The sequence below is a fragment of the Syngnathus scovelli genome, chromosome 16 (genome assembly GCF_024217435.2).
Source record: "Syngnathus scovelli strain Florida chromosome 16, RoL_Ssco_1.2, whole genome shotgun sequence".
Classification (NCBI taxonomy): domain Eukaryota; kingdom Metazoa; phylum Chordata; class Actinopteri; order Syngnathiformes; family Syngnathidae; genus Syngnathus; species Syngnathus scovelli.
Genome location: NC_090862.1, coordinates 6,377,115 through 6,404,204, shown reverse-complemented (window position 1 = coordinate 6,404,204; position 27,090 = coordinate 6,377,115). Strand labels below are relative to the sequence as shown.

The 27,090-nt window shown below is 45.4% G+C and overlaps 3 protein-coding genes and 1 long non-coding RNA gene across 7 annotated transcripts; 2 read left to right on the top strand and 2 right to left on the bottom strand.

Moving 5' to 3' along the window:
• Positions 1–633: 633 nt before the first annotated feature.
• moto (minamoto) lies at positions 634–14,373 on the top strand. 4 transcript variants are annotated; one of them, XM_049745473.2, is made up of 9 exons: positions 634–796; positions 9,323–9,485; positions 10,680–10,763; positions 11,126–11,280; positions 11,352–11,456; positions 11,642–12,866; positions 12,982–13,122; positions 13,196–13,358; positions 13,437–14,373. In XM_049745473.2, the coding sequence occupies exons 2-9, from the start codon at positions 9,474–9,476 to the stop codon at positions 13,697–13,699; spliced, it is 2,148 nt and encodes a 715-aa protein (XP_049601430.1). In that variant the 5' UTR covers positions 634–796; positions 9,323–9,473; the 3' UTR covers positions 13,700–14,373. The 4 variants fall into 4 exon arrangements, with proteins under 4 accessions (XP_049601430.1, XP_049601431.1, XP_049601429.1 ...); XM_049745474.2 differs by having other exon boundaries at positions 636–796; positions 9,370–9,485; XM_049745472.2 differs by lacking the exon at positions 634–796 and having other exon boundaries at positions 9,210–9,485.
• Positions 6,289–9,058, bottom strand: fzd2 (frizzled class receptor 2). Its single transcript, XM_049745507.1, has one exon. It carries the CDS (start codon positions 8,898–8,900, stop codon positions 7,266–7,268), a length of 1,635 nt encoding a protein of 544 aa, XP_049601464.1. The 5' UTR covers positions 8,901–9,058; the 3' UTR covers positions 6,289–7,265.
• On the bottom strand, positions 14,371–16,153 carry ccdc43 (coiled-coil domain containing 43). Its single transcript, XM_049745630.2, has 5 exons — positions 15,927–16,153; positions 15,573–15,669; positions 15,234–15,369; positions 14,941–14,996; positions 14,371–14,756 (listed from the first exon to the last, which is right to left on the bottom strand). Exons 1-5 carry the CDS (start codon positions 16,098–16,100, stop codon positions 14,569–14,571), a joined length of 651 nt encoding a protein of 216 aa, XP_049601587.1. The 5' UTR covers positions 16,101–16,153; the 3' UTR covers positions 14,371–14,568.
• On the top strand, positions 16,121–26,208 carry LOC125983942 (uncharacterized). The gene is made up of 3 exons (XR_011088293.1): positions 16,121–16,236; positions 17,916–18,023; positions 26,088–26,208. It is a non-coding gene; the product is annotated as an uncharacterized lncRNA (long non-coding RNA).
• Positions 26,209–27,090: the final 882 nt, after the last annotated feature.

The window sequence follows — 27,090 nt, the reverse complement described above, 5'->3', positions numbered from 1 at the left end:
AGAGTCTGGAGCCGCTCCCAACGCCTCCGCCGAGTGGTCTCCCCCCTCGACGGGCCTGATGGAATGCTTGCGGGCGGTCTTGCTCTCTCTCATCCCTGGAAAAACAACCACTGTGATTTGCAATTATCCCACCACGGCCGCTCCAGATTCACACGAAATAGGCAGGAAAGAATTTTCCCTGGAAACACAAAGTAGTCCTTTGATCTGATGAAATTTCAACTGAAAAATAGACAACATTTTTGGGTTAAGACTGCATCTTGTCAGGGCATGCAAGAAACAAGATGATCTCATTTCTTATCTGCATTCTTCATTGAGGAAGTGGTTGCTGCAAAGACCAGAAACAGTGTGGGCACTTTTACTATCAAGCCGTTCATCATGTCATGGCGTGTAAATCGCTCATGCTGACTAGCAATTTTATCTCCTGTTTTCTCAGTTACTTATTGAGATGGAATGAAAAGCCTCTCACACATATTTCCACGTTTGCCTTGGCCATGGTTGTTTGGAAATATCAACATACTGTAGTGCAAACAGTACTCAAATTGGGCTATTTTAACAGATTGGTTTGTGACGTCACTAACCCCGCCTTTTTGTGGTTGTGACTCCACCCTCACAATTTAGTTGTGTGCCTGCAAAGCTTATATGTAAGGGCTTCAAGTTTTGCAATTTTGACACCTGCTTACAATTACAGTTTATTTAAATTAATTCCTTGGTAGAAGTTTGTTAAAGTGTAAGCAGTGGAATTCAATGAATTGAATGATTGCAACCTCAAACCAACATGGCTGACTACCTGTGCAAGGTGAGTAGGTCCTCAAAACTTTTTCATGCATTCTGTTATGATAGACATATCAAAACAATTCAGTGTTGCCCAATGTAATAGTTGTCAATGGCTGACTTTTTGTCAACTTTCTGCGGGGGAGGGGGGGGGGTCAACTGAGTGAGAAATGATTGTTTGAAACCAAAATAGTTGACTTCCTGTTCAATTCATAGTTCCTTGACCTTTTTTGTGTATCCTGTTATGAAGGACGTCCAACATTGTGTTTATTGGAGCAACTGATTTTTTTTCCCCACCCAATTTGCCAGAGGCTGCTACTGAATGAGCTTTGAGCATTCGGAACCCGAAAAATACACCATCGGTGTCCAATTGAGCTGCACTGCCCTCTATCGTCCATTTACCCGCACTACAACACTTTTTCTTAGGACGTGGTAAATTGGTAAATAAAGATTTGTTGCTCGCACACAAGAAGTTGTCCTCGTCGTGCCTGCACTCAACTTTCAGCAGTGGCATGACCAAATTTGCAAGGGGCTGTGAAACTCTTGACCTTTGACCCTACTTCTGCTCCTCCCAGACGCACGGAAACTAAATGTCAGCCACTTAATTCTCATACTATTATTTTTCCCCGCGAAAACTACACAAACAAAGAACAAACTGTCAATTTTTTTGCAACGTTACCACGTTTTGAAAACAAAAATTAACCCCCCAATTAATATTTCTTGTAATATCTTGCTCTTAGTTGACTTTCCTGTTGTAGTAAACGCATTTTGACACCAGACGGCGCTGTTTACCATTACAACTGGGTGCCTTATGACATGGAACCAGCCGAAAACAACCGTCTCCAGAGAAATTCAAATTTAGCAATCATCTCCTCACGCAGCCAATGTCTTTTAAATTGACCTCAATTGCTATGCTCACTGTTAGAGAGAAACAACAGCTCATATTCAGTTTTGCGACCAGCTTTGGAAAAGTATTGGGGGACACCTTTTAACTATTAGCATCAAAATTCCATAATTACTTTCCCTGAATCTTATCCTTCAAGACTTATGCTTTCAATAATGCAAGGCTCTTGAATTCGGTAGTGCTTGGATGAGTTTGGTGTGAAAAAACAAGCACATTTTTGTCAAGAAGTGTTTATTTTATCTCAACAAATGCTTCTTTATTCTTGGTGTGACATTCTTTTATGTGGCCAGTGAAGACAAATCAGATTTCATGTTTCTTTAGAATAAATGCACCATTATTTACTGTTCTGGTGCTGATGTTTTGGTTAGCATCTGAAATAATTTCAGTTGTTGATGGGACAACTGAGGTTTATAGTAGAGAGAGGCTTTTAAATGTCATAGACCAATGATTAATTGTACTAGTGCTATAATCACATAACCCAGCACGGAAACCCATTTTTTTTTGTGACTGTGTGCACCTTTGGGCTGGCTGCCGCTGTGCTGTCAGGCCCACATGGAAGTGATTACATGAAATTACAGAGATCCTACAGAGCTTGAGAGCCCTCCTATAACCGCTCGCTCATTCATCTTGGATGTGCAGCCATGAACACCAGCTCAGCAAGCGGCGCAGGGCGCAAGCGAACACACACAGAGGTCGAGGAGAAGCACACAAACACACACACACACACCTTGCCCGAAGCTGTTCATTCCCCTTTTGGCTGTGTCGGGACAAGGCTGCAGTGTGCCTCCCTCCCCGCTGCCCTCTCCCTCTCTCTCTCCTGGACGGGGCCAGGGCTGTAAATTCCTCAGACAGGGCTGTTTAGGGGGCCTCCATTTAAACAGCGGGTTGGGAGGGGCGGGGGCTGGAGAGTGGTGGTGGTGGGGAGGGCAATGCTCGCCAGAGAGGAGCCTACTCAATAAGTCATCATCAACCCCCCCCCCCCACCCGGCTCCGCAGACACTCATGGGAGAGAAATTATAGTGCCATACCGGATTAGAGCATTTGCGTGTGTCTGTTTGGGAGGGGGCGGGGAGGAGGGGGCGGGGTTAACCTGCTGCACATACAGGTGTCCTCAGGGCGGCATGCATGGACCAATGAGAATCAGGTTTACTGGATTCTTGGATGAACAACTATAATCTCGTAATATTCTGACTTTTTCAGAAAAAAAATATTGTTTTTGCAATTTTTGTGTTGCCCCTTTACCACCGCAGCAAGTCACTGATGATTCATTTTGGGACATCCATGTATTTATTACAGCGCATATCCGACAACAAAAGGCTTCCCTAAATATCCGCAACGGCTGCTTGTTGTCATAAGTGTGAACATCTTCAGCCTCCTAAGAGCAAACATTGCAACATGGCCACAGAGCGCTTGAATTGTCCGACACAATAACGTGTTGCCTCCTTGTCTGTTATCGTTTGCTACTGCAGCTTTGGAGACAGTGGCGAGCATGTGTTTGCTCTGTGGTATCTGGTTGCACATTTACCATTCCAATGCCTGCATGCACACACACACACACAAACACTCCTCCCAATCAAGCCCATTATTATCCCAGGCATGCTCCAGGCTCCCAAAATATCTGTCAGACAGCTGTCGGCACCTCTTGGCTTAGCAGCTGGAGGGGCTCTTGAAGTCGTCCTTCTTCTTCTTAGTCTTCTTTCCTGATAACATACACAGCCTTCTGGACCAGATACCTCGCCTGCCATTGTACAGCACCCAGCAGCGCCCCGACCCCCGTTTTCACTCTAATGGACTCCCCCGAGCAGCCTACGAGCAATAAAAAAAGCAGACAAATGGAGTGCAGCAGGCGTGAAAATGAGCCACCAGGAAAAGCAAAGCATGGGGAGGAAGGCCACCCTCCAATTACTATTAAAGCAAAGGCGTGACCGACATGTTGATCTAATTATCAAGGCAATATGGTGGAAGACTTGTCAATTCTGTTAATCACCACTTTGGTCATTTCTGTTGGGCACAGAAAGAAAACCAATCTTTGCTAGTCCTTAAATGTTAGTAGGAGAAATTCTGGCTGATGTCAGAACCTGAGTAACACCCAGCGGTTCTGATAGCTAGGCCTTGCCGACTCACTGTCAGTGAATGTCTTTGACGCTATTTCGGCTGACCACGCATTTTGAACATTGCAAGAAAAGTGAGTCTGTGCGGCTGTATCACAATCCTTCCTCGCGGTTAGCGTCTGGCGTCCAAGTCCAAACTGTGATGCGCCAGCGTGCTGAGCTCAGCCCAATTCTCAACAGCGGCCATCGGAACGCATCGAGAGGAGTAGGGGGGGAACATCTTGGACTTCCTTTGGAGATTTCAAGGGCGAGCGGGATAGATAGATGTGTTCTGGAAAATGTCCATAGCTCCCTTATGGTTCATCATAATGTATGACTACAACTAATCCAGAGTGCAGAGGTTGAGTTCTTGTTGGGCCCGTGCCAGGTTGTGATGAGAAACAGGCTCGGTTGCTTGTCTGCAAGTCCCCCCCCCCCCTTTGTCTTCAAACCACCTATTACACAAGCCTTAGAGGGATAAGGCAGCGCGTCTCCAAAGAGTTAAAACAGGCCACTCATAACTTGATCCGTCTCTGAGGAGGCCCGCTTCCATTCAGAACCACATGACAATAAAGGTCTCCGGGAGCATTCTTCCGGCTTGTCCCTTCTTGCCCCCGAGCGAGCAAGGGAAAAACAAAATCCGAGACGAGCGACACCCGAAGGAGCGGGTGTCGACGGAAAAGTGAAGGCCGCTTGAATGATCCCGTCCGCAGTTTGGCGAGGCTTCATTATCATCATCATCATCAGCGTCAGCCAGGCAAGACGCCGGCAGACGGCAACCTGGATGAGTCAACGGCAAAGCATCTGATTCTTTTTCCAGATGTTTGAAGGTCTCACGCAATAACCTTTAGCTCAAATATCAACATCATCAGGAAGAATGCGCGCCTATTTTCCCTCTTGGATGCAGACAAAAGGATTTGAGCGCGCTGGATTAGAAAGTGAACACAGGCCTGCCTGCTTGTTCAAAGGCCAGGTTTGCCTTATGTGAAAAAAAGGAGCCGGGAGGGGCTACATTTTGAAAAAACATTAATCAAGAGCCCACCAAAATTTGTCTTGTTGCTAGTTAGTGTCAGTTACTGTCGTAGTTTCCATTTGATGATTTGCGGCCTGGTAATTGGCAGTCCGACCTTAAGACCTTTTTTCGCACAAAGTGGAGAGCGTCATGACAAAAACATTTTTGGGAGGTTTTGCTGGTGGAGAGCAAAAAAAAAAAACCTTTTTAGGTGCTTCTTGATGTAAAACATTCTGGATTAATTGGATTTTCCAACTTGACTGTACATTACATTTTGCTAACATGAAGAAGAAAAAAGCTGCTTTTATAACAGGGGTGTGTTCTCCAGGTTTTCCATCAGGCTCTCCAAAGCCCTAAAACAATCCCTCTCGGCGTCCTCTCTGAGCCCATTCTCCCTCGCTCGCCTCTCTGCTTGGGTGCAAAGCCAAACAAGCCGGCCATTAAGTTGAGTTAAGCGCAGGAAGTGGAGGGAGGCAGGGGTTGGGAGGGGCCGGGGGTCTTTGGGGGCCAGGCGGCAGTGTTTACAAGGAGCTAGTCAGGTTTCAGCAAGACTTTGAAGTAAGCGGCGCACTGGAGACTGTCTGTCACTGGAGGCCGAGGCCTAGCGCCGCTCCACTGACTCACTCACATTCCCCCCATTCATCTGAGCGAAGAGAGGAGGAAAGCAAGGGGGGGAGGCGGACGAGAGCTAGAATAGACAGCCAGAAAGAGAAGCACAGGTCGATTTATGTCTCACCCCTCCCCTCTCTCTTTCTACGAGTATCTCTTCCTACCTTTCATCAAGTCTAAGCGTCTGTTGTTCAAGCCCATCCGTAGCCAAGCCCTGATAAGAAGACAAGAAAGACGCTCTTGTGCGCCAGGTCACAGGAGAGCGCATGGAAACGGTAAACTAATACGATTACAAGCATGCACACAATGGAGGCCCACCCCCCCCCACCGAAGCCTCCCTGCCCGCGAGGCGAGAGGATCGGCTTCCCAGCTCTCCCTCCCCGGCAGCCAAATACACACGTACGCACGCATCCACGACGGAGAGATGCGTCCATTGGAGCTGAGAAGCGCAGCTTGGGGGATTCCAGCTTGGCAGCTGAGATGTAACGCTGAAACCACCTTTTTTTTTTTTTTAGATTCCCTCCAACAGGCGGGCGGGAAGGCTTTCACGCCTATCCGATGGCGCGGGCGTTGCTCGCCAGATGATCCCTGTGTTGTTTTAACCGCGGCCTTTCGAACAAAAGGGGGTGTTTTTTTTCTTCCCCCCCCCCTTTTTTTTTTTTTTTTTTTTTTTGCACTTGGTGTTGCGTGAGGTGGGCCACCATTTGGAGAGGTCACGTTCTCACAGGTCGCAAAATCTTTCACAACCTCCACACACAAAAAAAAAAGCGATTCACAGGAACTGTTTTCGTTAGCTTTTTTTTTTTAGCAATCCTAAAAGTCATCCACAAAAAAAAACCTTCGTCTCCTGAGACTTTTTTGTGTGATGATAACCATCGAACAGGAAATACATACAATCCATGAACAGTTTGACAAGTAGGTGTTTAATGTGAACATTTGATTTGACACATTTCCTTTGGTTTGACGTAATCTCGGGACAATTTAGTAGGAAACTGTACAAAAACGCACAACGCGTATTCCAACGGCACATGATTAGTCTCGCAATATTCCAACAATGAAGTATTTTTAGTTTTATCGTCATCACACTGATGTTTACATTATGCATAGCTGCGAGGCAAAACTCTATTTTACTCGCCCGCAGAGACAAGTCGTGCCACGTTCGATGTCCGCTTGACATAATGCCGCTGAATGACGCTTCCTGTCCGCCCGCATTTGAAACACGAGATGAAATCTCCCCATTGGTGATGTTGTTCCATTTTGGAAAGAACTCCCAGGAGAGAAAGAAATGGGAATAGAGCAAGTATGAATGCCTGACATCTTTAAATTATTCTGAAGTATTTGTTTAAATGCAAATTAAATGTGATTTTTTTTGTTAGTTGTTTAACTACACAAGAGTATTTAGTAGCTTCCATATAAAGTGACTACATACCATAATAAAGTAGGTCAGAGTTTTTGTCAATGTTATTTAAAAAAAAAAAAAGGGGAGGGGGGGGGGGTCAGGTCTATTTGGCTTTGTTGCAGTGCAAAAGAGAAGCAGGTACACTGACAGTTAAGCAGAAGTATTTTTTTTTTAAATACAAATATATAATTTCATGTTTTTACAATTACTATTTACACTTGGATTTAATTACATGTGAAATACTCGCGCTCCTGTCCTGGCTGCAAGCAGGAGGGGGAGAAGGAGGAGGTGAGCATTTCAGCACATGGCCATGTCGGCCATGTTTGTTGTGTGTTTGATCAGTCAGGCTGTCCCGTTCGGGCCTCGTTAATCCAGCTCGCTACTGCTTTTTCAGCGTGCTCGAGAACGCGCCCCCCTCCTCGCAGCCGCCACGGAAAGCACAAATCGGCCCGTCCAAGAGCTTGCGGCGGGCCCTTCATCCTACACGGTGGTCTCTCCGTGTTTGCCGTTTGTCAGCCGGGTGTAAAACTTGTGCCAGGAGTGCAGCGTTTTCCCGGACCAGATCCAGAAACCGGACGTGATGCCCACAATGAGCGTCATCAGGTACTTGATCATGTAGACGGTGAAGTCCGGGGTCATGCGGGGCCCCGTCTGCGCCGGGCACGGGATGGCCAGGCTCCTGCAGCTGTGGCTGACCCAGCTGCGCTCCCAGTGCGGGCGGAAGGCCTGCTCGTAGAAGAAGCAGGCGATCACGATGGTGGCGGGCACGGTGTAGAGCACGCTGAAGACGCCGATGCGCACCATGAGGCGCTCCAGCTTCTCCGTCTTGGTGCCGTCGTGCTTCATGATGGTGCGGATGCGGAAGAGCGACACGAAGCCGGCCAGGAGGAAGGAGGTCCCGATGAAGAGGTAGATGAAGAGCGGTGCCAGGACGAAACCTCGCAGGGGGTCCAGGTTGCTGAGACTGACAAAGCACACGCCGCTCAGTACGTCGCCCTCGATCTGCCCGATGGCCAGGATGCTGATGGTTTTGACGGCCGGCACCGCCCAAGCCGCCAGGTGGAAGTACTGGGAGTGGGCCTCGATGGCCTCATGGCCCCACTTCATCCCCGCCGCCAGGAACCAGGTGAGGGACAGGATGACCCACCAGATGGAGCTGGCCATGCTAAAGAAGTAGAGCATCATGAAGAGAATGGTGCAGCCTTCCTTCTTGGTGCCCTGGACGATTGTCTTGTAGCCATCCGGGTTGAAGCTCTCGTTGCACACCACTTTGTCGCCCAGGAAGAAGCCCGCGATGTAAGCGATGGAGACCATGGTGTAGCAGCCCGACAGGAAGATAATGGGCCTCTCGGGGTACCGGAAGCGCTGCATGTCCACTAAATACGTGGTGACCGTGAATAAGGTGGACGCGCAGCACAGGACCGACCAGATGAGAATCCAGATGCGTGAGAAGTGGATCTCCTTGTCGGTGAAAAACATGTACCCGCCGCCCCGGGCCGGCTCGCACGGAGCCGCGCAGTCCTTCTCCTCCAGGAACATGTAGTTTAGGTAGGGGGGCACCACCAGCGCGGCAGGGCAACGGAAAACCCTGTCATGACCGGAGACCACCGAAACCCCCTGGGTGCCGGGGACGGGCAACGGCGGGACGGTGGCGGCCGACGAGTCATTCTGTCCCACGCAGATCTGACCGTCGCCCAGCACGGGAAAGTTCTCGCAGCGGAGTCGGTCCGGCCATTGGAAGCCAAACTTGTTCATGAGGGCCTCGCAGCCTTGCTTGGCCCTCTCGCAGATGGACCTGCAAGGCGGGATGGCCTTCTCCAGGACAGTGCAAACCGGCGCGTACATGGAGCACAGGAAGAATTTCAAGTCCGGGGAGCACTGTACCTTCACCAATGGGTAAAACTGGTGCACCTCCAGCCCTGCGTCGTCTTGGTTGTAGTGGCCTACCAAGTTGGGCATGATGGTTTGGTTGTAGGCGATGTCGTTGCACAGGGGTATGGAGATCGGTTGGCAGAATCCATGCTCCGGGATGACAATTCCGTTGTCTCCTTGATACTGAGCTGATACCACCACAGACAGCAAGAGAAGGACAGACCAACTCCCACACAAAATCATCTCTCCAAATTTTAAGACAGCAACCTTAGTCAGAGAATTCAATAAAAAGCCTCATGTAGTAGGCTCAATGGTGTAAAAAGTTGTATACGCTGATCATTCAACGCGAGCGTCGCTCTCTTTGTGTTTGCTCTTCTCTTGGAGCGCTGCTGGCTAACTTTTCTTTTCCCTAACTTCTATTATCCCTGTTGTATCCTGCAATGAGAAGCAACTTATCCGGGAAATCCGTTCAAAATAAAGGTGAGACGGCCATTTTCTCAAAACGCGGCGTCGTTTACCATCTACGGCGACAGAAATAAGCATCAATGCTGCTACTGTGGCTCGTCAAATTGATTATGGCAGTTATGCTCACTTTTAATGGGGATAAGAGATGGCTAAGACGAGGTCTTGATAGTTTGGCAAAGTTGTTATGTTTTATTTTGAAGCTCGCTCTTAGGAACATGTAGCGTTTTCATCAAACTTGACACAACAGCTGGATTCCGCGGCCCAACCAGACCTACGGGTTTTCCAGTGCGTGGATGAGGAGGAGGAGGTCCCCATCTAGTGTTCACATCATGTTCCCCGGCCACTTCATCAATGGTTGAAAAGGTATTGGAAATTATTGACATTATAAATTATTAATCGCACCAAAACATGGATTACATTCCCCACGGCACGAACCAAAAAGAAGACACACCCCTTTAATAAATTTTTATAACCCTACAAACAGTAATAACACGTATGAAAGCATGTGCTTTCATTTCATTTCAACCCTTAAAATAAACAAAACATCTCCTCACCACATGATGACACATAATTGCGTAAATAACCACTTAAAATGCGGAAATAACAAAGTGATACTTTCCGCTCGCCCAGCTGCACGACAATCATCGAGTGTTATTACTTGCGTTATTAAAACTTTTTATTGGGAGTGCGAAATAATAATTTATGCACGTGAAAATAATATTGTATATAACAAAATAATTATTATATATAAATTTGCAGATGGATACACTACCTAAACTTTAGGGTGTCAAACTCATTTTTTTCGCGGGCCGCATTGTAGTCATAGCTTCTTTCCGAGGGCCATTATGACTGTCAACCCAAATAAATGTATGAGCACCTCATATTATATACAGTAAAAGCTACAAAACAAACTGACAAAAAACTCGTTTTCAAATCAGACAAATAAAAACCGGTCAAATATTTAAAAAAAAAGATGTTATTGAAAGTGAAGACAATTTGCGATTCTAGTAATGACACACGAATTTGATGCACAATTTGTCTTCGCGGGCCACATAAAATGATGTGGCGGGTCATAGTTGGTCCCCGGGCCTAGAGTTTGACACTGACAGTAACGTTCTCCAAAATGGGGCGTGGTCAGCACATGGTTGCTATCCTCATTTAACGTCTGCTTTATGCTAATTGGGCGTCAGGCTTGACCAATAAGAAAAAAGACATTTTAGTTGATGGTGGGGCGACCAAGGTCGAGGTTTTCGGTTATTTTAAGTTTACGACATCTCTACAAGTTGACGCAACAAAAGTGTCCAGGTAGGTTCACTCAAGATTAGTTTAAAATAGTTAGATTACTGTTTTGCTTCGTTGGATGTTCGTATTAGGGCACGAAAATTGGTAGCCAAGGGCATTGATATCACTTTTCTAACTAGCCAAAAGTCAGCCAAAATGGCGGGCCTCGCTTTCTCCGTCGTGTATAAAATTAAAACAAAAGCACTTTTTGTCAGACCCAATTACGATGTTGTCATTGTTAACTTAATTGTAAACTTGTATCTTGTGATTAATTAGGGACACAAAGAGTCAAGTGGAAAGGGCGACCAGAGTTTCAAAATGGCATCTGACGAGTTTTTATTTAGCTCGTTTATCGGTCAGGTAAGCCTTCACAGGTAATGCGCATACTATACACACCAAAGACTTAAGATACGTTGTCACGATTTTTCCAATGAATCCTAGTTACTTTCCACCTTTCCCTCGGGTCTTAATCATCAATTGAAATGCAGAAAAGCAGGAAAAAACGTGGTTACTACTCTATAGTAGTCTAAAATGGTGGAACATTGTGAACATGTTCACTTCAAACTCTTTATGGGACGGCAGTTACTTTAAAAAAACCTTACAAAAAAACAACAACAATCCTAATGTAATGTAATTATGCAACAGAATATGATGAGATTTAAAAATTACTGGGTGGTTGTCAGTTTAGAATGTTGTAGGTTTCTCGATTGTTCTCATTTCAGGCTCGTGTCAACGGCAATGATGGAAGTACCTCCGTTTCCAGCCTGGGTTTTAGTCCTCAGGAAGAGGAAGTGGCGGAGTTCAAACTCAGGTCTCCCAGTGGTCACAGTGACACCAATGAACTTAGTAATTGTGCACAGCTCAGCATTTGGAGCAGGTATTGTGTTTTACATTTTTTTTTTTTACCAAGTATCAAATACTTTTGTAATCTTTTTTTCTCTCTTAAAGGAATGACACAAAAAACAATGAAATTGATGAGGTGGATCTGCAGTGTTTAGTGGCCAACATTTTAGATGAAGGTCATAATATCCAGAGCGAATGCAACAATAGTAGGTGTGTCATATGTTACAATGAAAAGTTGTCACACAAATGTAAACTAAAAGAGCTGATACTAAATCAGTAATATGCTATAAATAATAACAAATGAGCATCTGCTGCTCATTCGTCCACTGTTGAGCAGGTTGTCTACAATTGTATTTGTTTAATAACGACCCAAAAAAAATTCTGATTTCTTCTAGGAAGCCATCTAATGCCAACGATCTTGGATCTCCTGAGGCTTGGAGAGAAGACTTTTTACAATATTGTCAACCAGTGGATACACTTCCGAACTTTGTTCCGAGCGAGCTTTTCATTGAGTCTCAATCGGTGTCCAAAAACGAGATGTTCCTTCAGAATCTCAGTGGCATTTCTGCTAATCCGGACTGGTTTAGTCATGTTAACGGAGACGGAGAAAGCTATGACAGACACGCAACGAAATCGCCTCCAATTTTTTCCATCCCCAAAACGCCGAGCAACTTTCTACCACCGACACTGGAGAGCAACTATGACCTGCCATCTTATTATCACACGGCAAATCATCAGCTCGTTAACGACTACTCTCAAGTCGGTGACGACTTGCAGCGCCAATGCAAGACGAGCGGGCTATTTTTTGATCATTATGAGAGCGCGACGAGTGCGGAGCCCGTTTGTGATAATGAGCGATACGTGCCGGAACACATGAACCAACTGGTTAGTGGTTTGCGCATTCTCATGGGTGATGAGTTTAATTCAGGACGGTGCTTTCCAAACTTAGAACAAAATACAGACTACCCTGAAGACAGCATATTTGTGCAATGGAAATTCCCCAGCCAGGCCATGCCAATATCTCACGAAAAACAGCCAGAGGGAGAATTTTGGGGCCAAAATGTCAAAACAGAATTTAAGGGTACGGGCTTTCACAAAATGTCAGGATCGGGCAATGAGATTTATTTTGATTCTCCGTCTTTCGATTGCCCAAACCAATATCAGAATATTCAAAGAAGGAACCAGTGCTCTAATCCCCGCTCCAAGCAAACTCAGCACAAGATGAAATCACAGAAGGAAAAGAAGAAGCCGCTTGGTTGCTTTGAAGAAAGTCCGCAAAACGCGTCGACGCACCGCAGACCCCACGTCGACCACCTGCGAGGCACGGAAAGATTTAACGGAGAAACTCCCGCTCACGTCAACTGCAACCTCGGAAGGTTCACCCAGCTGCCTGTCAAGTCTGAGAAAGACACGAAGCCTCATGGGAGCGCTTCTACCGGCATGACGGCTGTCAACGGGGCGTTCTTGGGTCATCTGAAGTACGCAGAGTTGCACAATGGAGGGAAGGACAAGGACACAGCTGTGCTGCAGAAGAATCCAGAGGGACTTGTGATCCAGTTTTACCTCCACCTGGATGAATGTTCTGAACAGTTAGGCTCCCTGGAAGCGGAAAGGAAGGAGGTACTCCCAAAAATGTCACTGCATTTAGGAACACAATTTGTTCATGTTTGTAGAAATGTTCATATACTTCATTTATCTAATTTTATCTCGCATTCCGATTGGCTCTTCATTTCAGATCGAGGTCATCCTCGCCAAAAAATTTCCAGTTGAATGGACACCGCTGCCGTCTCCGCCTCCAACATACCCGCCTGGACTTCCACTCAACTTCAGCAGACTGAACTATCTCATTGTTAATCAGAAGAAGGAGCTGACCAACGTGAGATACTCACCGGAGAAATGTTGGATCCCAAAACGACTCACGTGACGTGTTGTTTGTGGCGTTTTTGCAGGTGGAATGGCTTTTGTACAAAATGGAGGCCACGTGCAACACACCTCTTCACGCCTCCATTCACTCGGCGCTGAGCAATCATCGCCAGGCTTTATCCGAAATACAGGCGAGACGCGGGGAAGAACTTGCCAATGTGTCCAAGCGTCAGCGCTTAGAGGACAATGGTAACCTGAGCTACCTGTTCAGATGGTCAAATCGTTGTATAGGGCGTTATGATTAAGAGTGCCAAACATATTTTGCAGTTGACGTGATCATCGCTTTGAAGGAGCTCGTCGTGACCACCAGGAAGCTTCGTTCCGTGCTTTGGTGTGCCTTCCAGATGACCGCGCCTCCTCCCACCAGGCGGCAGGAAGACCATGTCGACGCCAACAGGACGCTCTATGAGACCGTGTGGCACTCTCTCCTGATGCTTGCCTCCGCCTCAGGCAGGAAGCCTGACGACCACGCCGACACAAACGGGGAGGAAACACACACACAGAGGTGCCCTTACTCCGCTACCTTTTAAGCTAGCACCCGACATGCTAATCAAAACCCCTGTAATGTAGCATGTCGCTAATATGAGATCAGCAGAACATGAGATGATCGCATAGTTAACACCTCACGGCATGAATTGCGTACTTGTGCATGAACTGTTCATCCATCCAGTTTAACTTTAATCAAGGCTCTTTCCTGAATTCGTTTGTATCTGTCTACAACAAAGCTGTATTTAAATTAACTTTTTATGTAAATTCTTCAAAATAATTTATTAGTTCATGATTTGGCCCACACCGTATTTTCTAAATTATACAGATATTCTTCAGGATTCGGTTAACTTTAGATGCAATATTGTTTTTTTTTAAAAACACAAATCGATTGATCATTAGTAGTAGTATGAAAAGTAGTTTTAATTACCGTCATACTACGCAGCCAAGTTGAAGCATGCAGCATGTCCGCCCCTGTAGTTTAAATATAGAAACAAAATGTTTTATCTTCTGGAGACGCCAGTTTGTTCTGTTAGCCAAGTATGGCGTCAACACGTTCTGCGTCACAACTAGTCATTAGCCTTTTATAACGTTTTATATCTAAAAATGGTTCTGGTCCTTGCATCTTACTTATATACAATCATAATGGTTCTTAAGTGTTTCTCCATTTTCTACGTTTGCAAAACCGAAATGTTTAAAATAAAAGCAATTGCAATTACTCCAAATGTTTTATTACTTTAAAAAGACACAATTTTAACAACTGCTTGTTCTTAATCTCGCTTGCATTTTTTTTGCCATAGGATGTGATTGGACGTTTTGATAACAAAAACAACAGTTGAATACATTGCATGTTTGTGTGCTTTCACACATCACCCCCTCCCCCCTCCCCTCCCACATGTCCCTTCTCCTGGTTTTATCTTTTGCGTTCTCCCTTCTGTGTTCGCTTCTTCTCCTTCTCCTTCCTGTCTTGTTTGGCAAGTTTGTCCTTCTCTCGCTGCATCTTGTCCATTTCCTTCTTTTTCTGGGCGTCTTCACGGGCCTGGTCCCGCTTTTGCTTTTGTCTGTTCAAGACCTCCTCCACATTGGTGTTCTTGAACATGGCTGATGCCCGATGGAGGTCAAGGACAAAACAGTAGGCAGGAAAAGCACTCAGAATTCATCCACAAATCGCGTTCCAGCCTCTAAACAACCATCTTAATGCTAATGTGCATGCTAACCAATTTTTAACATGTAGTAATACATGTGAAAAATAGTTTTGGAAAATACATTGGCATGTGGAGGATACACTTGTCCTGTCCAGGCATGAAGCTTGCATTTGGCGACTCTTCCTCTTCACCTTCAGTGTTTTAGTCAAGGGAACCAAAGGTGTGAAGCCGGTAAACAGCAGTGATAAGTTGTATTGAATATAAAAAGTCTACACACCCATTATTCAAATGTCAGGTTTAAAAATATATATATATATATAATTAAATAATAAAACCAACAAGATAATTTTAAAAATGTTTTTCCACCAATACAACAGATTTTTGCCCAGAAATGTGAATTGGACAGACTCTTAAGTTTCTAGAAGAAGGATATTCCTCTTCGTCTGTAATGTTGGCGTACTGCGCCAGGAGGGCCTCTTTGCGTTTCTTGGACTCCTCCGACACTTCTTTGTGCTTCACCACAATTTGAGCCTGCTTCTCGATCATACTTGCGATGGCCTGGACCTCAACTGGTCGGGAAGACAAAAGCAAACATTTCAAACTTGAGGTAATCCGTCCTTGTGTTATCTGCCACTGACAACAGGGACAGTTGCAAGATAAGCATATCATGTCAATGTGATTCAATGATATGAGGAGATCTGTTTACACTGCAGCTTTTGGAGCAGGTTCAGGTCTTATTTGAATGCTTATGCACATAATATTTATTAGTCACCATCTCCAGCATCCTGCTTGTTTGCAGAGCGGATGCAGTAATCCGTCCAATGCTTGATGATCTGTTGGCAGACATCTTCCAGCGTGTCCTCTTCATCCTGCAAATTTGAGGACAGTTATACAATACAAATGCTATCAACACAAGCTGGCTTCATAGTTACTTTGTGATGCACAATATAACAGCGCGAGTTTGGGTTTGGTCTTGAAAGAATTTGACAAACAACTTCCGTGTGGTTTGCGGCACATAGCAGAGAAGTCACTTGTAGAAGTGTGACTGGTTCCAAAATTAAACTGGTCGAGTGAAGAAACAGCTGTCATGTTGGCTACGTGCGACATGCGGGGGTAGCTAGCTCACCAAAAACGCCGATAAAATTCCTTGAATCGTGTCTCGTTTTTCCTCGTCGCTCTCCTCTTCTTGTAGTACGCCCAAAATGTAGGCGCCGTACACTTCGCGGTCCACCTCTAACGCGTCGAGCCGCTCATTCAGCCACTTTTCGAAATCGCCGGCGTCTGCCATGGGCGCGGCCATCTTGGCTCGTTGGGGTCCTTCAACCGGCACTCGGCTGCCCTTCGTTATGCCTGTAAGAAAACAACCCGAGAAAGTACCAGTCAGTATTGCCTGTTGTTTTGTTTCCCAGCAACAACATGTCTGTCTTCTCAAACAGGTAACTTCACGTTTTAATTATTACCGAAGCAAAAAGGGACACTTATTCTTACGACGTTTTATTATCTGTTTTTGTTACATTTTGTTTTATGCAACTTCTGCATAACAAGCTGCAGGTGCGTTATTTTGTGGCAAACACTTGGTCTAGCGGTGACAGACGCCATTAAAACAAAATTATAAGAATAGTGACTTTATTTTTCAAGAGCTCTTAGCTAGAGGCATGTATGGGGAAATAAAGGGGGCATACATCCTTGTATTTCAAACATAAGCCCACGTTTTGATAAATAGAATGCAAAGGCCATGTTTAAATCTCATTAAACTTGTCTGACAAACAAAATCTGCTCATGCTAATTCTAAGTCTGTTGAGTTTATATAAATGACATACATTTCAATACACATTTTAATAGTCAATTCCATGCATTTATACTACCATACTTTTAAGCCTCATGAGAAAAAGCAGAATCTCCCAAAACAAAGTTTAAACTTCCTTTTCAGAGACTTCTTCTTTTTTTTTTTTTTTTACAGCAATTACCTGCTGTCTTATTTGATTGGAACTACAGTAGTTATGAAGTCTATGTTGTGCTGCTTATTAATTCAGTTCCAAGACTTGAATCAGCACTCAGAGCAATTTTTTTCCTTCCTGGTCTTGTGCCATAAGTCCCCAATAGTGGCTGATTGAAAATGGATGGTTTTGATTGTCGCACACAAACTTGCCAATGCTGTTTTCATTAAGATGTTGATTCTCTAAAATAAGCAGTTATTCATTTTCCATTCAGTGAGTTGTTGGCAGTCAAAACACCTTTTGGCATCAGAAAATCACGTTGCGCGATGTTTTAATAATCACACTGCCTGATATACTACCATTGTCCACTAGGGGGCAGTAGAGTACACAAATGGCCCTCTCCTCAAAGTCAGGCTCTCCTTTTAAATTTAGTTGCATGACAGGCCTTGTGGATGTTCCTCATGTATGTGATTTGCAGCAAATTTGCTTCATCCTTCCGCATCACATCCGACGTGTTTAAGTGCAATCGTGAGCAGTGCTGCGGGGCAAGACAATGGCCCGCCAGCTGTTTGTTGCTCCCCTGTTCATTTGACACTGGGACAACACCTCACAGCTGTTTGAATATATTAAATAATGATTCCGATTGAATAACTTGATTCCGCTTCCAGAAAGTGATTTGTGCAAGGGGCTTTGCGGTGTGTGTGTGTGTGTGTGTGTGGGGGGGGGGGGGGGGGGGGGGTGTTATTACTTACACCCCTAGTTCTACCCCCAGCCAGCCAGTCTCACTGCTCCCACATAATGGCTTCACACTTCACTGACGTTGCAGTAATGAAGTGTGAAGCTTCTGTTGGAGGCTACGAGGATGCCGGCGAGCGGAAACGCGTCACCTTTGTGTCCTCACAGTTAAATACTTGTATCTGCTTGTGATTTTTAACATTGAAGTTTTCATAGCCAAAGTACAGGGTATGACTAGATTGTATTTCGGTCTATATATTTTACGATTGTTTACAGTACTTTGTATAAACCGTAACATCAATGCTAATTTCTGTTTCGCATGATATGTTATCATTAAGCTAGTGGACTTGTGGTCAAATTTGATAGTTTGGTTGAATGTTTTTTTTTTTTTTGTTTTGTTTTTTTTAGAATATCTAATGTTTAATTTTCTTCTGATGTGTGAGGAAACCTCAACTGGAAGTCAGAAACCGCAAGTACGCTTTGGAGAACTACGCACGCAAGAGTGTCTTCTTCCTCAAGCCCATTTCTTCAAAACAACAAAATGACAGCAGGTACCAAGAAATACTCTGAATACTTAAATATGTCGAAGGGCTAAAATTTTATTTTTAAAAATCTATGGACTATGACAGATTTCCACTTGTTGAATTATTGTCTGGAACAAATTGCAAAAGTACTTGGGCGATATTTGTTGTTGTTTTTTGCTAATTCGCCGTTCCCATGCGCCCAGTAATGGTCCGTCTACGGTGTGACCAAAGAGGTGAAAGGGAAGCTCTCATTCCAGCGGTCGGCAATAGTCATATTTCAAGCTGAGCGACTCGGGGTCAGCGCTTAATGCTGCCGCCGCCGCTCCTAGTAATGCGTAGCTTTAGGACGCCTGTCCTATTTATATTGAAGGCCCGTGGATTGATGCGAAATGACGAGGGCTGCGAGGCTGCAGAGTGGGCGGGCGTCCACATGCTCCACTCCACAGGCGAGCCTGCGCCTCCGCGGACGCAAATACACACAGACGTACACACACACACACTTGTCTCTCATCCTGATGCCACCAGCCTTGGAAAAAGCCCTCCAGTCTCAATGTGCAATGTCCTCTCTCTGTCAGCATATCCTCAGTGCCGGCGCTAATGTGACAGAATATAACCGGAGCCTGGAACAAGCAGTCGGCGCGGCGCAACGGGCACGCTTCCTCATCTTCGCCGGCAGTTTGCCTCCTCAGCTCGCCGCGCCGCGCAAAGTTGAACATGCCGATTTATCCCCGCCGAGCTGGAGCTAGTCCATGCTCCCGAGTTCACCTTTGGAGCATCTCGCTTGTACCGCGACGTTCGATACGGGCGTAAATTAAATACATCACGGTAATGCGCCATCAACTTGATGTTTCCTCAATCGACTTTATTGCGCTCTTCATCTAACGGACTCTTCAGTCCATTTAAATTGTGTCAGCAATGATGTAGCGTGATAATTTGATTAACTTTTATTACGCTGCTGTATACCTCGGACCTCGGATATTTGTCACGCGACCCGATTATAGATGATAAATGTTCCCGCTCTACAGCTTCACTAAGTATTGAATGTATTTTAATGATAGCATTTTAAAAAGGCCCTTAAGGATCGAGGCGACGTTATTGTGAAGTTTGATCACCTTAGTTTGTATTTGGCAATTTCCTGAAAGCACTAATGGGATTCTTCTTACGGCAACAACAGCACTGAGACAGAAATGTCCAAAATGGCCGACAGCCCGTAAAACTTCTCTTGGTATCCTCAATAGCTTTTGACAATGGTTTGTTCACATCACTTTAAAAGTCAACACACCTTTTCAAAGCAATTTTCAAGTTCAAGTGGTGATAAGTCAAAATATCCTCCCCGGAAATAGTAGTTCATCACTTTGTTAGCGCTCGCAGCAGGACTATTACGCCAAGCTCGTATCTGTGGGAATCATCTGGTTATGTGTAATGAGGCCTCTTATTATTAGCGCTTATGCATCCATCAGGTTGAGTGCAGACCTCCCACTTGGTGCTCTCGGTCGGTCCTCTCGGTGCTCAAGCGTTTCTTCTCAGCTTTTTTTTTTTTTTTGCCGCGGCAATTAAATCTGACCAAAAAAAAAAAAAAGATGAATATGGAACGCTGAGTCAGAGAAGCCTAGTGAGAGGAGTTCTAAGGGGGCTCTCCAAAACGTCAAGAAAATGATTTGACTTTTTATCCTCCCGCTTTTCTGTCGCTGCATGGTTGAAAGAGCCTCACTCCCAGGTTCCGTGACCTTCTGGCTTTGAGTGGAAAGTCTTGGCCGCAACCGTGTCAGCTCTCGCCACTTCTGAGTACGCCGGTTGGAGGGTTGGGGGGGAGCTGAGTGAGGGCTGAGCGCATTCGTCTGGACAGCACAGTGGAGAAGGGTAAATATTTAGCCGTGCCACATGGGGAGGGGCTCGGAGGTTCTCCCTTTGCCAGGACTTGTCTCCGTCGCTCTGTATTCGGGGTCACGGATCTCATTTCTCAGATAATTTTTCAAGCTGGCCACAGATGGCGAATTAAATTGAAGACCTTTCTTTGTACGGGGCATGAAAGGCTGCCGTTTGGGAGCTTCTAGAGAGATGATACGAGAAGGAAATTGATAGTGTCCATTTATTGTACACCTAAAGGTTTTTGTAGATCCATTCAAAGATCAAGTGTGTCATGAAGCAGAATCAGTAAATTTACACTGACATGCTTAGATTCAACTTGCAAGTCGTGATTTTGGTTGCTATGGTTCCGTTTGCTTTTCCATGTTGATCCACCAAATATTTGAAAACTCTCAAGGTTGTTTACGCTTAGCCTTCAGTATTCATCCAAAAGCTGCGCCAATCTGAAAAGATTCCTGTGGCTTTCATGTCTCCCGCCGCTGTATTTGTATCTGTAATATTATGCAGAGCTCCGATCAAGGTCAACGGTGTCGAGGCGAATCTCTGCATCATCACTACAGCAGGACGTCTAGGGTGACAGTCGGAAAGAGAGTCGAGGTCCAGGGAGGCCTCACCGCATTTGTCGTGATGACGGGTTGAGTCGAGCCGGCTCTGCGTGGAGCCATCACTCGTAGACGCCACCTGTGCACGTCATGTCAAGAGTCGCTTCCCCTCCTCCCCTTCAGATCCAAAACAGCTACCACTCTTCCACAAAGACTTGTCAGAAGATTTTCCTCGAGTCGTACAGAAGAATATTTGTGGGAGCAGGTCACAAATGTTGGACATAAGAGAGGACTTGAAGATCTTATTTTGCCTAAGCTAAGCACGATCTCTGAATTACCTGCAATATTTTTTTGTCAACGTCCAAGACTGGTTGAGACCATAAAGTCCAACGTAAGACCAGGGCAGATGGAGAGCAAGTCAAGACCAAATCAAGACTAAGGCAATGTGAGACTGAGTTTAGATCGAATCTGCGTACACACCATTAAGAGCAGATGTTGACTAGTTGAGACCAAGTCAAGAGCAAGATAGGTAGAGATCAAGATCAAGACCAGTTGAAGACCAAGTCCTGATCAAGGCAACCCAAGAACAACTCAAGTCCAAAGTTGGCTTCGGGCATGTGTCTTAAGGTTTTTAGGAATCCAATCATCTTCTGGTTATCGGATGTTCGATGTTTGTCAACAAGAAAAACAATATTGAAAGATAAACAGAGGTTTCAGTTTGGAGTCGGTTTATTCTGACACCTACCAAAGATGATCTTGATAAAAGCCTTGTCACTAGAGAATACAGCCGTAAATTACATCTTATTAGTACCAGAACAAGCAGTGACACAAGGAAAACATCTTCATGCTCTCCTTAATTGCCCCCCCCCTCAGGGCTTAGTGTGTTTATGTGGACCGCTATCGACAGCCAGAGTCATTAGGACATCACACTCGAGCTGATGAGAAGAGATTTCAGGGGGATGTGTCCGTCCCAATTTGTTAATTTGATGTGAGTGAATGACACCGCGTCGGTCTGCAGTCTCTCGCCGGATGAAATACCGTCAGGCTTCGGCCCGTACGTTTGGCCTCCAGGGACGGCGGTCCAGCCAAGCCTGGATTATGAATAGACAGCAGCGGGAGGTGCAAAGGGCATTCCAGTTTATGTGTCAATGAAGAAGTAGCTGATAGCCAAGCTTATCTGTCACTCTCTCCCGGCTCGACAGAGAGCCGGGAAAGGTCGCGGGTCAGCCCGGTCAGTCGGATCTATTTTGTCCCAACAATGAGTTCTTGTCTGATGGAGATACGCCGGCTGTCCGTCACTTTGCGGCGCTGATATTGTGTCAGCCTTGTCTGAGGGCCGAGCGAGGCCGGCCGATCGAGCCTTCTTGTAAATGTCCGCGAGTGTGTTGTCAGATTGGGATCTCCAGTCAGGTAGCATTATCAGGGACGCCACCCACCGCCGTTCATGACTTTGCCTCCTCCCTTCCTCCCTCCTCCTGACATCCTCAGGGGGGAGCAGATAAAAATCTCAAGCTGGGCTCTTGGCAGTGTTGAAGAAATCTTTTTTCTGAAAAGCGCTCCGAGTTTAGGTCATGTCCACAGGGAAGAGGATTTTAAAATATGTCGTTTTTAGCTCTTTCGGTCACATCAGATTCTGCTCTCGGTCACGACAAATCGACTTTTTGGAAATGTCATATATCCATCTAACATTAGAAATTGAGATTCCCTTTTATTATTTATTTTTTTATTTTTTCCAGAAACGTTTTGCTGAAACCTTGTGGAGGCACAAAAACCTTTTTCAGTTTCTCAAGTTTTTGGGATCTATCTGGACCTTGGTGTTTTGGAGTAGTGTCAATGGAAGCAACCAACTTGAAGATTGAAAAGTAATACAGAAAAACTAGACAAATCCATGAGAAATGCTGATGCACATACTTCACTCCCGCTTAGTCTTTTTGGCAAAAGTCTTTCCTGAAGAAATCAAGTGCAGTTAGCCAAAGGAACTGCAACATCTGTCTTTGTGGATGTTAGCTAATGTTTACCCTGGCGACTCCTCAAGTCTTCTCTGAATAGAAGCTCACTATATATATGTCAGAAACCCATCTTGTTCTTTTGTGAACACCATCCTGGTGACAATACCCGATGACGGTTCAATATTTACAACACGTACGATCAATACTTTGCTGAAATGCTGATACTTTATTGTCCAGGGACACACAGAGAAAGCCACAAACTCACCCTGACAATAACAAATGTTAGCTTTGGATTCTTGGCCTTGTCTCCTTGGCCTTCACTTTTTTTTTTATCAGTGACGTACAAACACAAGCACAGACAAAAGTATCAGATGATTTGTTCCATAACATTATCGATTCCATCTCAGCATCTTCGTCTTTGCTCAAGGCTGACCAAAGTAGCAAGCGTGTCAAGAAATCACATTCTTGATTGTTTTCTATGATCCACTTTTTCTCCTCCCCCACGCTGCCAATTAACAAGCTTTGATGTCTATCTGAAGCTGACGAGGCGGGAATTCGTTTTGGCAGCGACGCTAATGTGGTGTCGCTTGTTGTTTCCGCAGCTGATTTTCTTAATTCGCCACTTGTTCCACGCTCGTAAACACGGGGGCTTTATTTTGTAATCTGGGAGGTCCCGCCGACGCGAAGACTAGGCCCGCTTGCCCACCCCCCGAACCACTTCACCTCGTCGCTCCTCGTCAGCCGCTACCTTAATTAGTCAGAATTAAGATGAATGCGCGGGCCTCCCGCGATCAATTGGTATCGAGCGGACCTTCGCTCGCCCTGCCCGGGGGGCTTGCTCAGTCGGCACATCATTTATATCAATAGCTTTTGTTTTTCTTTGCTCGCCCGCGCCTCCGTGGAAGGCTCGCCCCATCTCTTTGTGAAGTGGCCGCCGTGACACGCCACACTTCACATTTATATTGATATCGCAGACACATGCGCCTGCACACACACGTTGGATGTGTTTGGTACACATGACGACATGCTTTTTTTTGTTTTTGGTCTCCTCGTGCTGACAAGTTGACCCTTTTTAGATGTTGATGCGCTGTTATCTCGCTCCGTCTTGTCTTGTTGTTTGTTGTTCTGGTTGATGAGAAGCTAGCTCTACGGGATTTTATTGATGTGGCCCATTTAGCTCAATGGAATTACTGCCAAAAGATGTGTATCAATCTCTGGCCGCTTTGGTTTCAGTCTACGGAAAAAAACGACAAATTGTAGCCGGGTTGACAGTGTTTTAATAATGCAAAATAAATAGTTTTTTTGAAAAAGAATTTGACACCACCAGCATACAACTACTAACAATAATAATAATAATATTAATAATAATCATCATCAGTATATTAATAATAAATATTATTATTATTATTAATAATGATCACATTAATATTAATAACTCTAAATGTATCTTAAATAAAGGAAAAGCAAAACTTTAATTACCGCAGTATTTGAAAACACAATAACATTATTATTATTAGTCGAATGTATAATCAAAGTTATATAATATATAAAGTATAATAGTCACTTCTGGATGCAACTTTGATTAAAATATTGTAAACAAAAACAAGACTCTTACCATCATCTTTCGTTGTCATAATTGTTGTTATTATGACAAGATAACCTTTACTGGGGACTTGCATAATTGATTATGATTATGATGAACTGCAGTAAACTGTCTAAAAATTGGCGGGTCCAGACTGTAGCGCACTTGCGGCCAAATTAGGACAAGTGCTATCAAAAATGGATGAATGGACGACCATTATTTGCCCTAAAGTTGTTGTTTCAGTACTAATTTGTCCGTTTCCGTTCAGCGTGTTTAATATTGTTGTGGATGAAAAGGATCGTGTCGTCTCTGCGGTCCGGGACGAGTTTGGGCTCACGCTGCGAGTCTTAATGAGTCTGATGAGTGATGAGTCTTATTTCTCTCCATACGCTCCCGCCAGAGAAAAACAATACCGGGACAATCACGGAGCCCCTTGTGATTGCGAAGGTCGAAACGGAATACAAACGAGATCGATTTGTCATTTCCGCACAAAGTTGTGACACCCCGACATCGTTCATTTATTTAATAGTAATTGCTGCGATTTTTTTTTTTTTTTTTTGAAGGGATGGATGTATTGATTTGACCTTGGAATCCCTTATCTGATATCTCCTTTTGTTTTGCTTACTTTTCTTTGCCAGCGTAGAAATTTGATCCGCATTTTAAATATAATTGGAGTGCTTTGTAACTTTGTAACACTTTTTTTTTTCTAACCAATGAATTTCCTTTTTTTTTTTTTCTATCTCTCCGTGAATTTAATAGATTTCCAAACCAATATTTTCTGGCAGTGACAATTTGTTCCCCTCTCCATCCTGTAAGGGTGACTTGATTTTTCTTTTTTTTTTTTGTATCGCCTCCAGAGAAATTCATTCGTAAAAGTAACACAGCACTCCTATTAGCTTCTTTTCACCAAGGTTAATGGCGTAGCAGTGAACAGCCGTCGCTGACAACAATCCAGTTTGTCCTCTCCGGGTCACCGAACGTGCTCTGCGCTTTACAAGTACTCGAGGGTGTCACCTTTGCCTCCCAGCGTGTACGCTAAAAGCTCTCGGGCCCTTCTCCGCGTCACATTCCTGCTGAGCCGTCCGGCCGGAATGCTCGGCCTTGACGCTTTTAAGCTAAGTTAGCGACAAGCTCTTCTGTCCAATCGTCTTAAACGACACCAAATGACTCTTTTTCTTCCTTCCAGTTCCTTTTCTTTTTTCTTCAGTGCCGCTCTCTTAAAGGACCTCCTGGACTTGAACTCTGACTTGAAACTCCGCCCGAGAGAGCGTCCGTGCGCCGCGAGCTCATCAGGTTCATAGGTTGACGCGGAATAAAGAAAAAAGCCCGCCGGCGGAAGGCGGGAGTCTGTCCGAAGCATCTTTAAGGATTAATGGTGCGAGGAGCGGCACTATTAATCCTCCTCCCTGGCTCGCTGATGCGCCGTATAGAATATGAAGGTGACAAAGTGCAGTGTAAATATTAACCAGCGTATCCCCTCGCAATTTTGCCCATTGCTCCAGCTTCTCTGCTTATTACCGCCGCCGTAATGAGTCACGGAGGAAAACCCCCTCGTTCATTCTCCTTCGTAGGGATGTGCGGCGACTTTTTTTTTTCTGCCTAATTTGCCATTGTGAATACGATCGAGTTAAGTGGCCCGGGTTTGTTTTGCTCCCCGGCTCCCTGCTGTGCTGGCATTAATACACCACTTGGGCTATAAAAAGAGGAAGGGCGGGGGGTTCGAGGGGGACCGCGGTGGCACGTTTCAAAGCAGCAGTGATGCTGATGAAGAGCGATGTCGTGAAGGGAGACCAATGCCCGGGCCCTCAAGTGTTCTGACGGCCCCGAGGCCCACGGCCGCCCCGCCCGTCACTCGCGGCGACGAGCGCAAACTGTAGCTCGCCTGAACAGCAGCCAAGCTTACTGGCTGTTTGCGATTCTGCAGATGGTGCACGGTTTAATCGCCGAGAAACTGATATTCTGTCGTGTTCATCCTTAACGCGTCCTCCAAATGAAGTTCTTTGGAATAGAGTCAATAAACGTTGTTGTTACTTTATTATTTTTAAAAGCCGCCAGTGCCACACGCCGGGCACGTCAACATTCATTACGTCAAACCGATATCAACTTCGGTATTTTTCTTGCCGTCCAAAGAATATTTCTTTCTTCCATGCAGAAAGCGGAACCGAAGAAAACGAGGCGTGTGGAACATGCTAGATTCTTGTTAGCCGGGATCCGGAATAATCAAGACGCTCACGAAGCTCTCGCCGCAATCCTGCTGGGCCTCTGAGACGTGCTTGTGGAGCCTTGGGGGGGCCTCACGGGTGGAGGCGGAGGTGGGCGGCAGTGGAAGGGAGGGGCGGGGGGGATGCTGTCTGACAGTAGCAAATGTCTATTGGGAGATTTGTGGCGGAGGCTCGGGGCAAAGAGTGGAGACGGTGTCAGGGCGATACCCTTGACGGTGATGTGATTGAGTAGACAGCTGCGACCCGCTTCGTTCTTTACCCGCCACCCAGCTGACTCCCCCCCCTCCCACCCTTGCCCCCACATTCCTTTCCTCCTGCCTCTACCTCCCCAACCCCTTCGCCTTAAACCGCATCTCCGTGAGAGTGAGTGAAAACTGGCTATTACACCCGAGCACATCCAAGTAATTTATGCATGATTGCCTCTCAATCGGAGGCAATTCATCATCCTCTTTCCTAGCTTTCTTTTTTTTTTTTTAATCTGTCGACGTCTTATTCCGCCGGACTTTAATCTATGTGGCTATTAAGAACGCCTGTGCAATAATGGCTCGGCCAACTCAGGTGACATTGGCACCGTCATTGGCGTCGAGCGGCTTCGGGACGTGGCAAGTGACGGCGGGAAATGGGAAGAGGGCAGATGCGCCTTTATTAGAGCGTTTGTTTGCGGCAGATGTGAGGAGATTTGTCTGTGCAAAGTTCACGCTTTGCTTTAATTTGTTAGCGTTGTACCCACACGGACACAACTGCACACGCTGTTGGCTGTTGGTTTCCTTGATGGCGTTGTGTTGCTTTCATTTTTTTCGTTTATTGTGCATAGGAATGTCAGTTTATGAAATGATCAATTAATAACTGGAGCGAGTTGCACACTTATCGACGTGAGGTGTGGCTAATGGAAACTGACCTGGCGCCATGTTCTCGATCTGCTCCATTCAGCAG

What these genes read in the sequence shown, in the direction of transcription:
- ccdc43 (XM_049745630.2), bottom strand. Translation starts at nt 16,100, where the DNA reads ATGGCCGCGCCCATGGCAGACGCCGGCGATTTCGAAAAGTGGCTGAAT. An exon ending in GAATTTTATCGGCGTTTTTG is followed by an intron (nt 15,670 to 15,926) that starts GTGAGCTAGCTA and finishes TCAAATTTGCAG; the next exon opens with GATGAAGAGGACACGCTGGA. An exon ending in CAAGCAGGATGCTGGAGATG is followed by an intron (nt 15,370 to 15,572) that starts GTGACTAATAAA and finishes CTTCCCGACCAG; the next exon opens with TTGAGGTCCAGGCCATCGCA.
- moto (XM_049745473.2), top strand. An exon ending in TGGAAGCGGAAAGGAAGGAG is followed by an intron (nt 12,867 to 12,981) that starts GTACTCCCAAAA and finishes TCTTCATTTCAG; the next exon opens with ATCGAGGTCATCCTCGCCAA. An exon ending in TCAGCGCTTAGAGGACAATG is followed by an intron (nt 13,359 to 13,436) that starts GTAACCTGAGCT and finishes CATATTTTGCAG; the next exon opens with TTGACGTGATCATCGCTTTG.
- fzd2 (XM_049745507.1), bottom strand. Translation starts at nt 8,900, where the DNA reads ATGATTTTGTGTGGGAGTTGGTCTGTCCTTCTCTTGCTGTCTGTGGTG.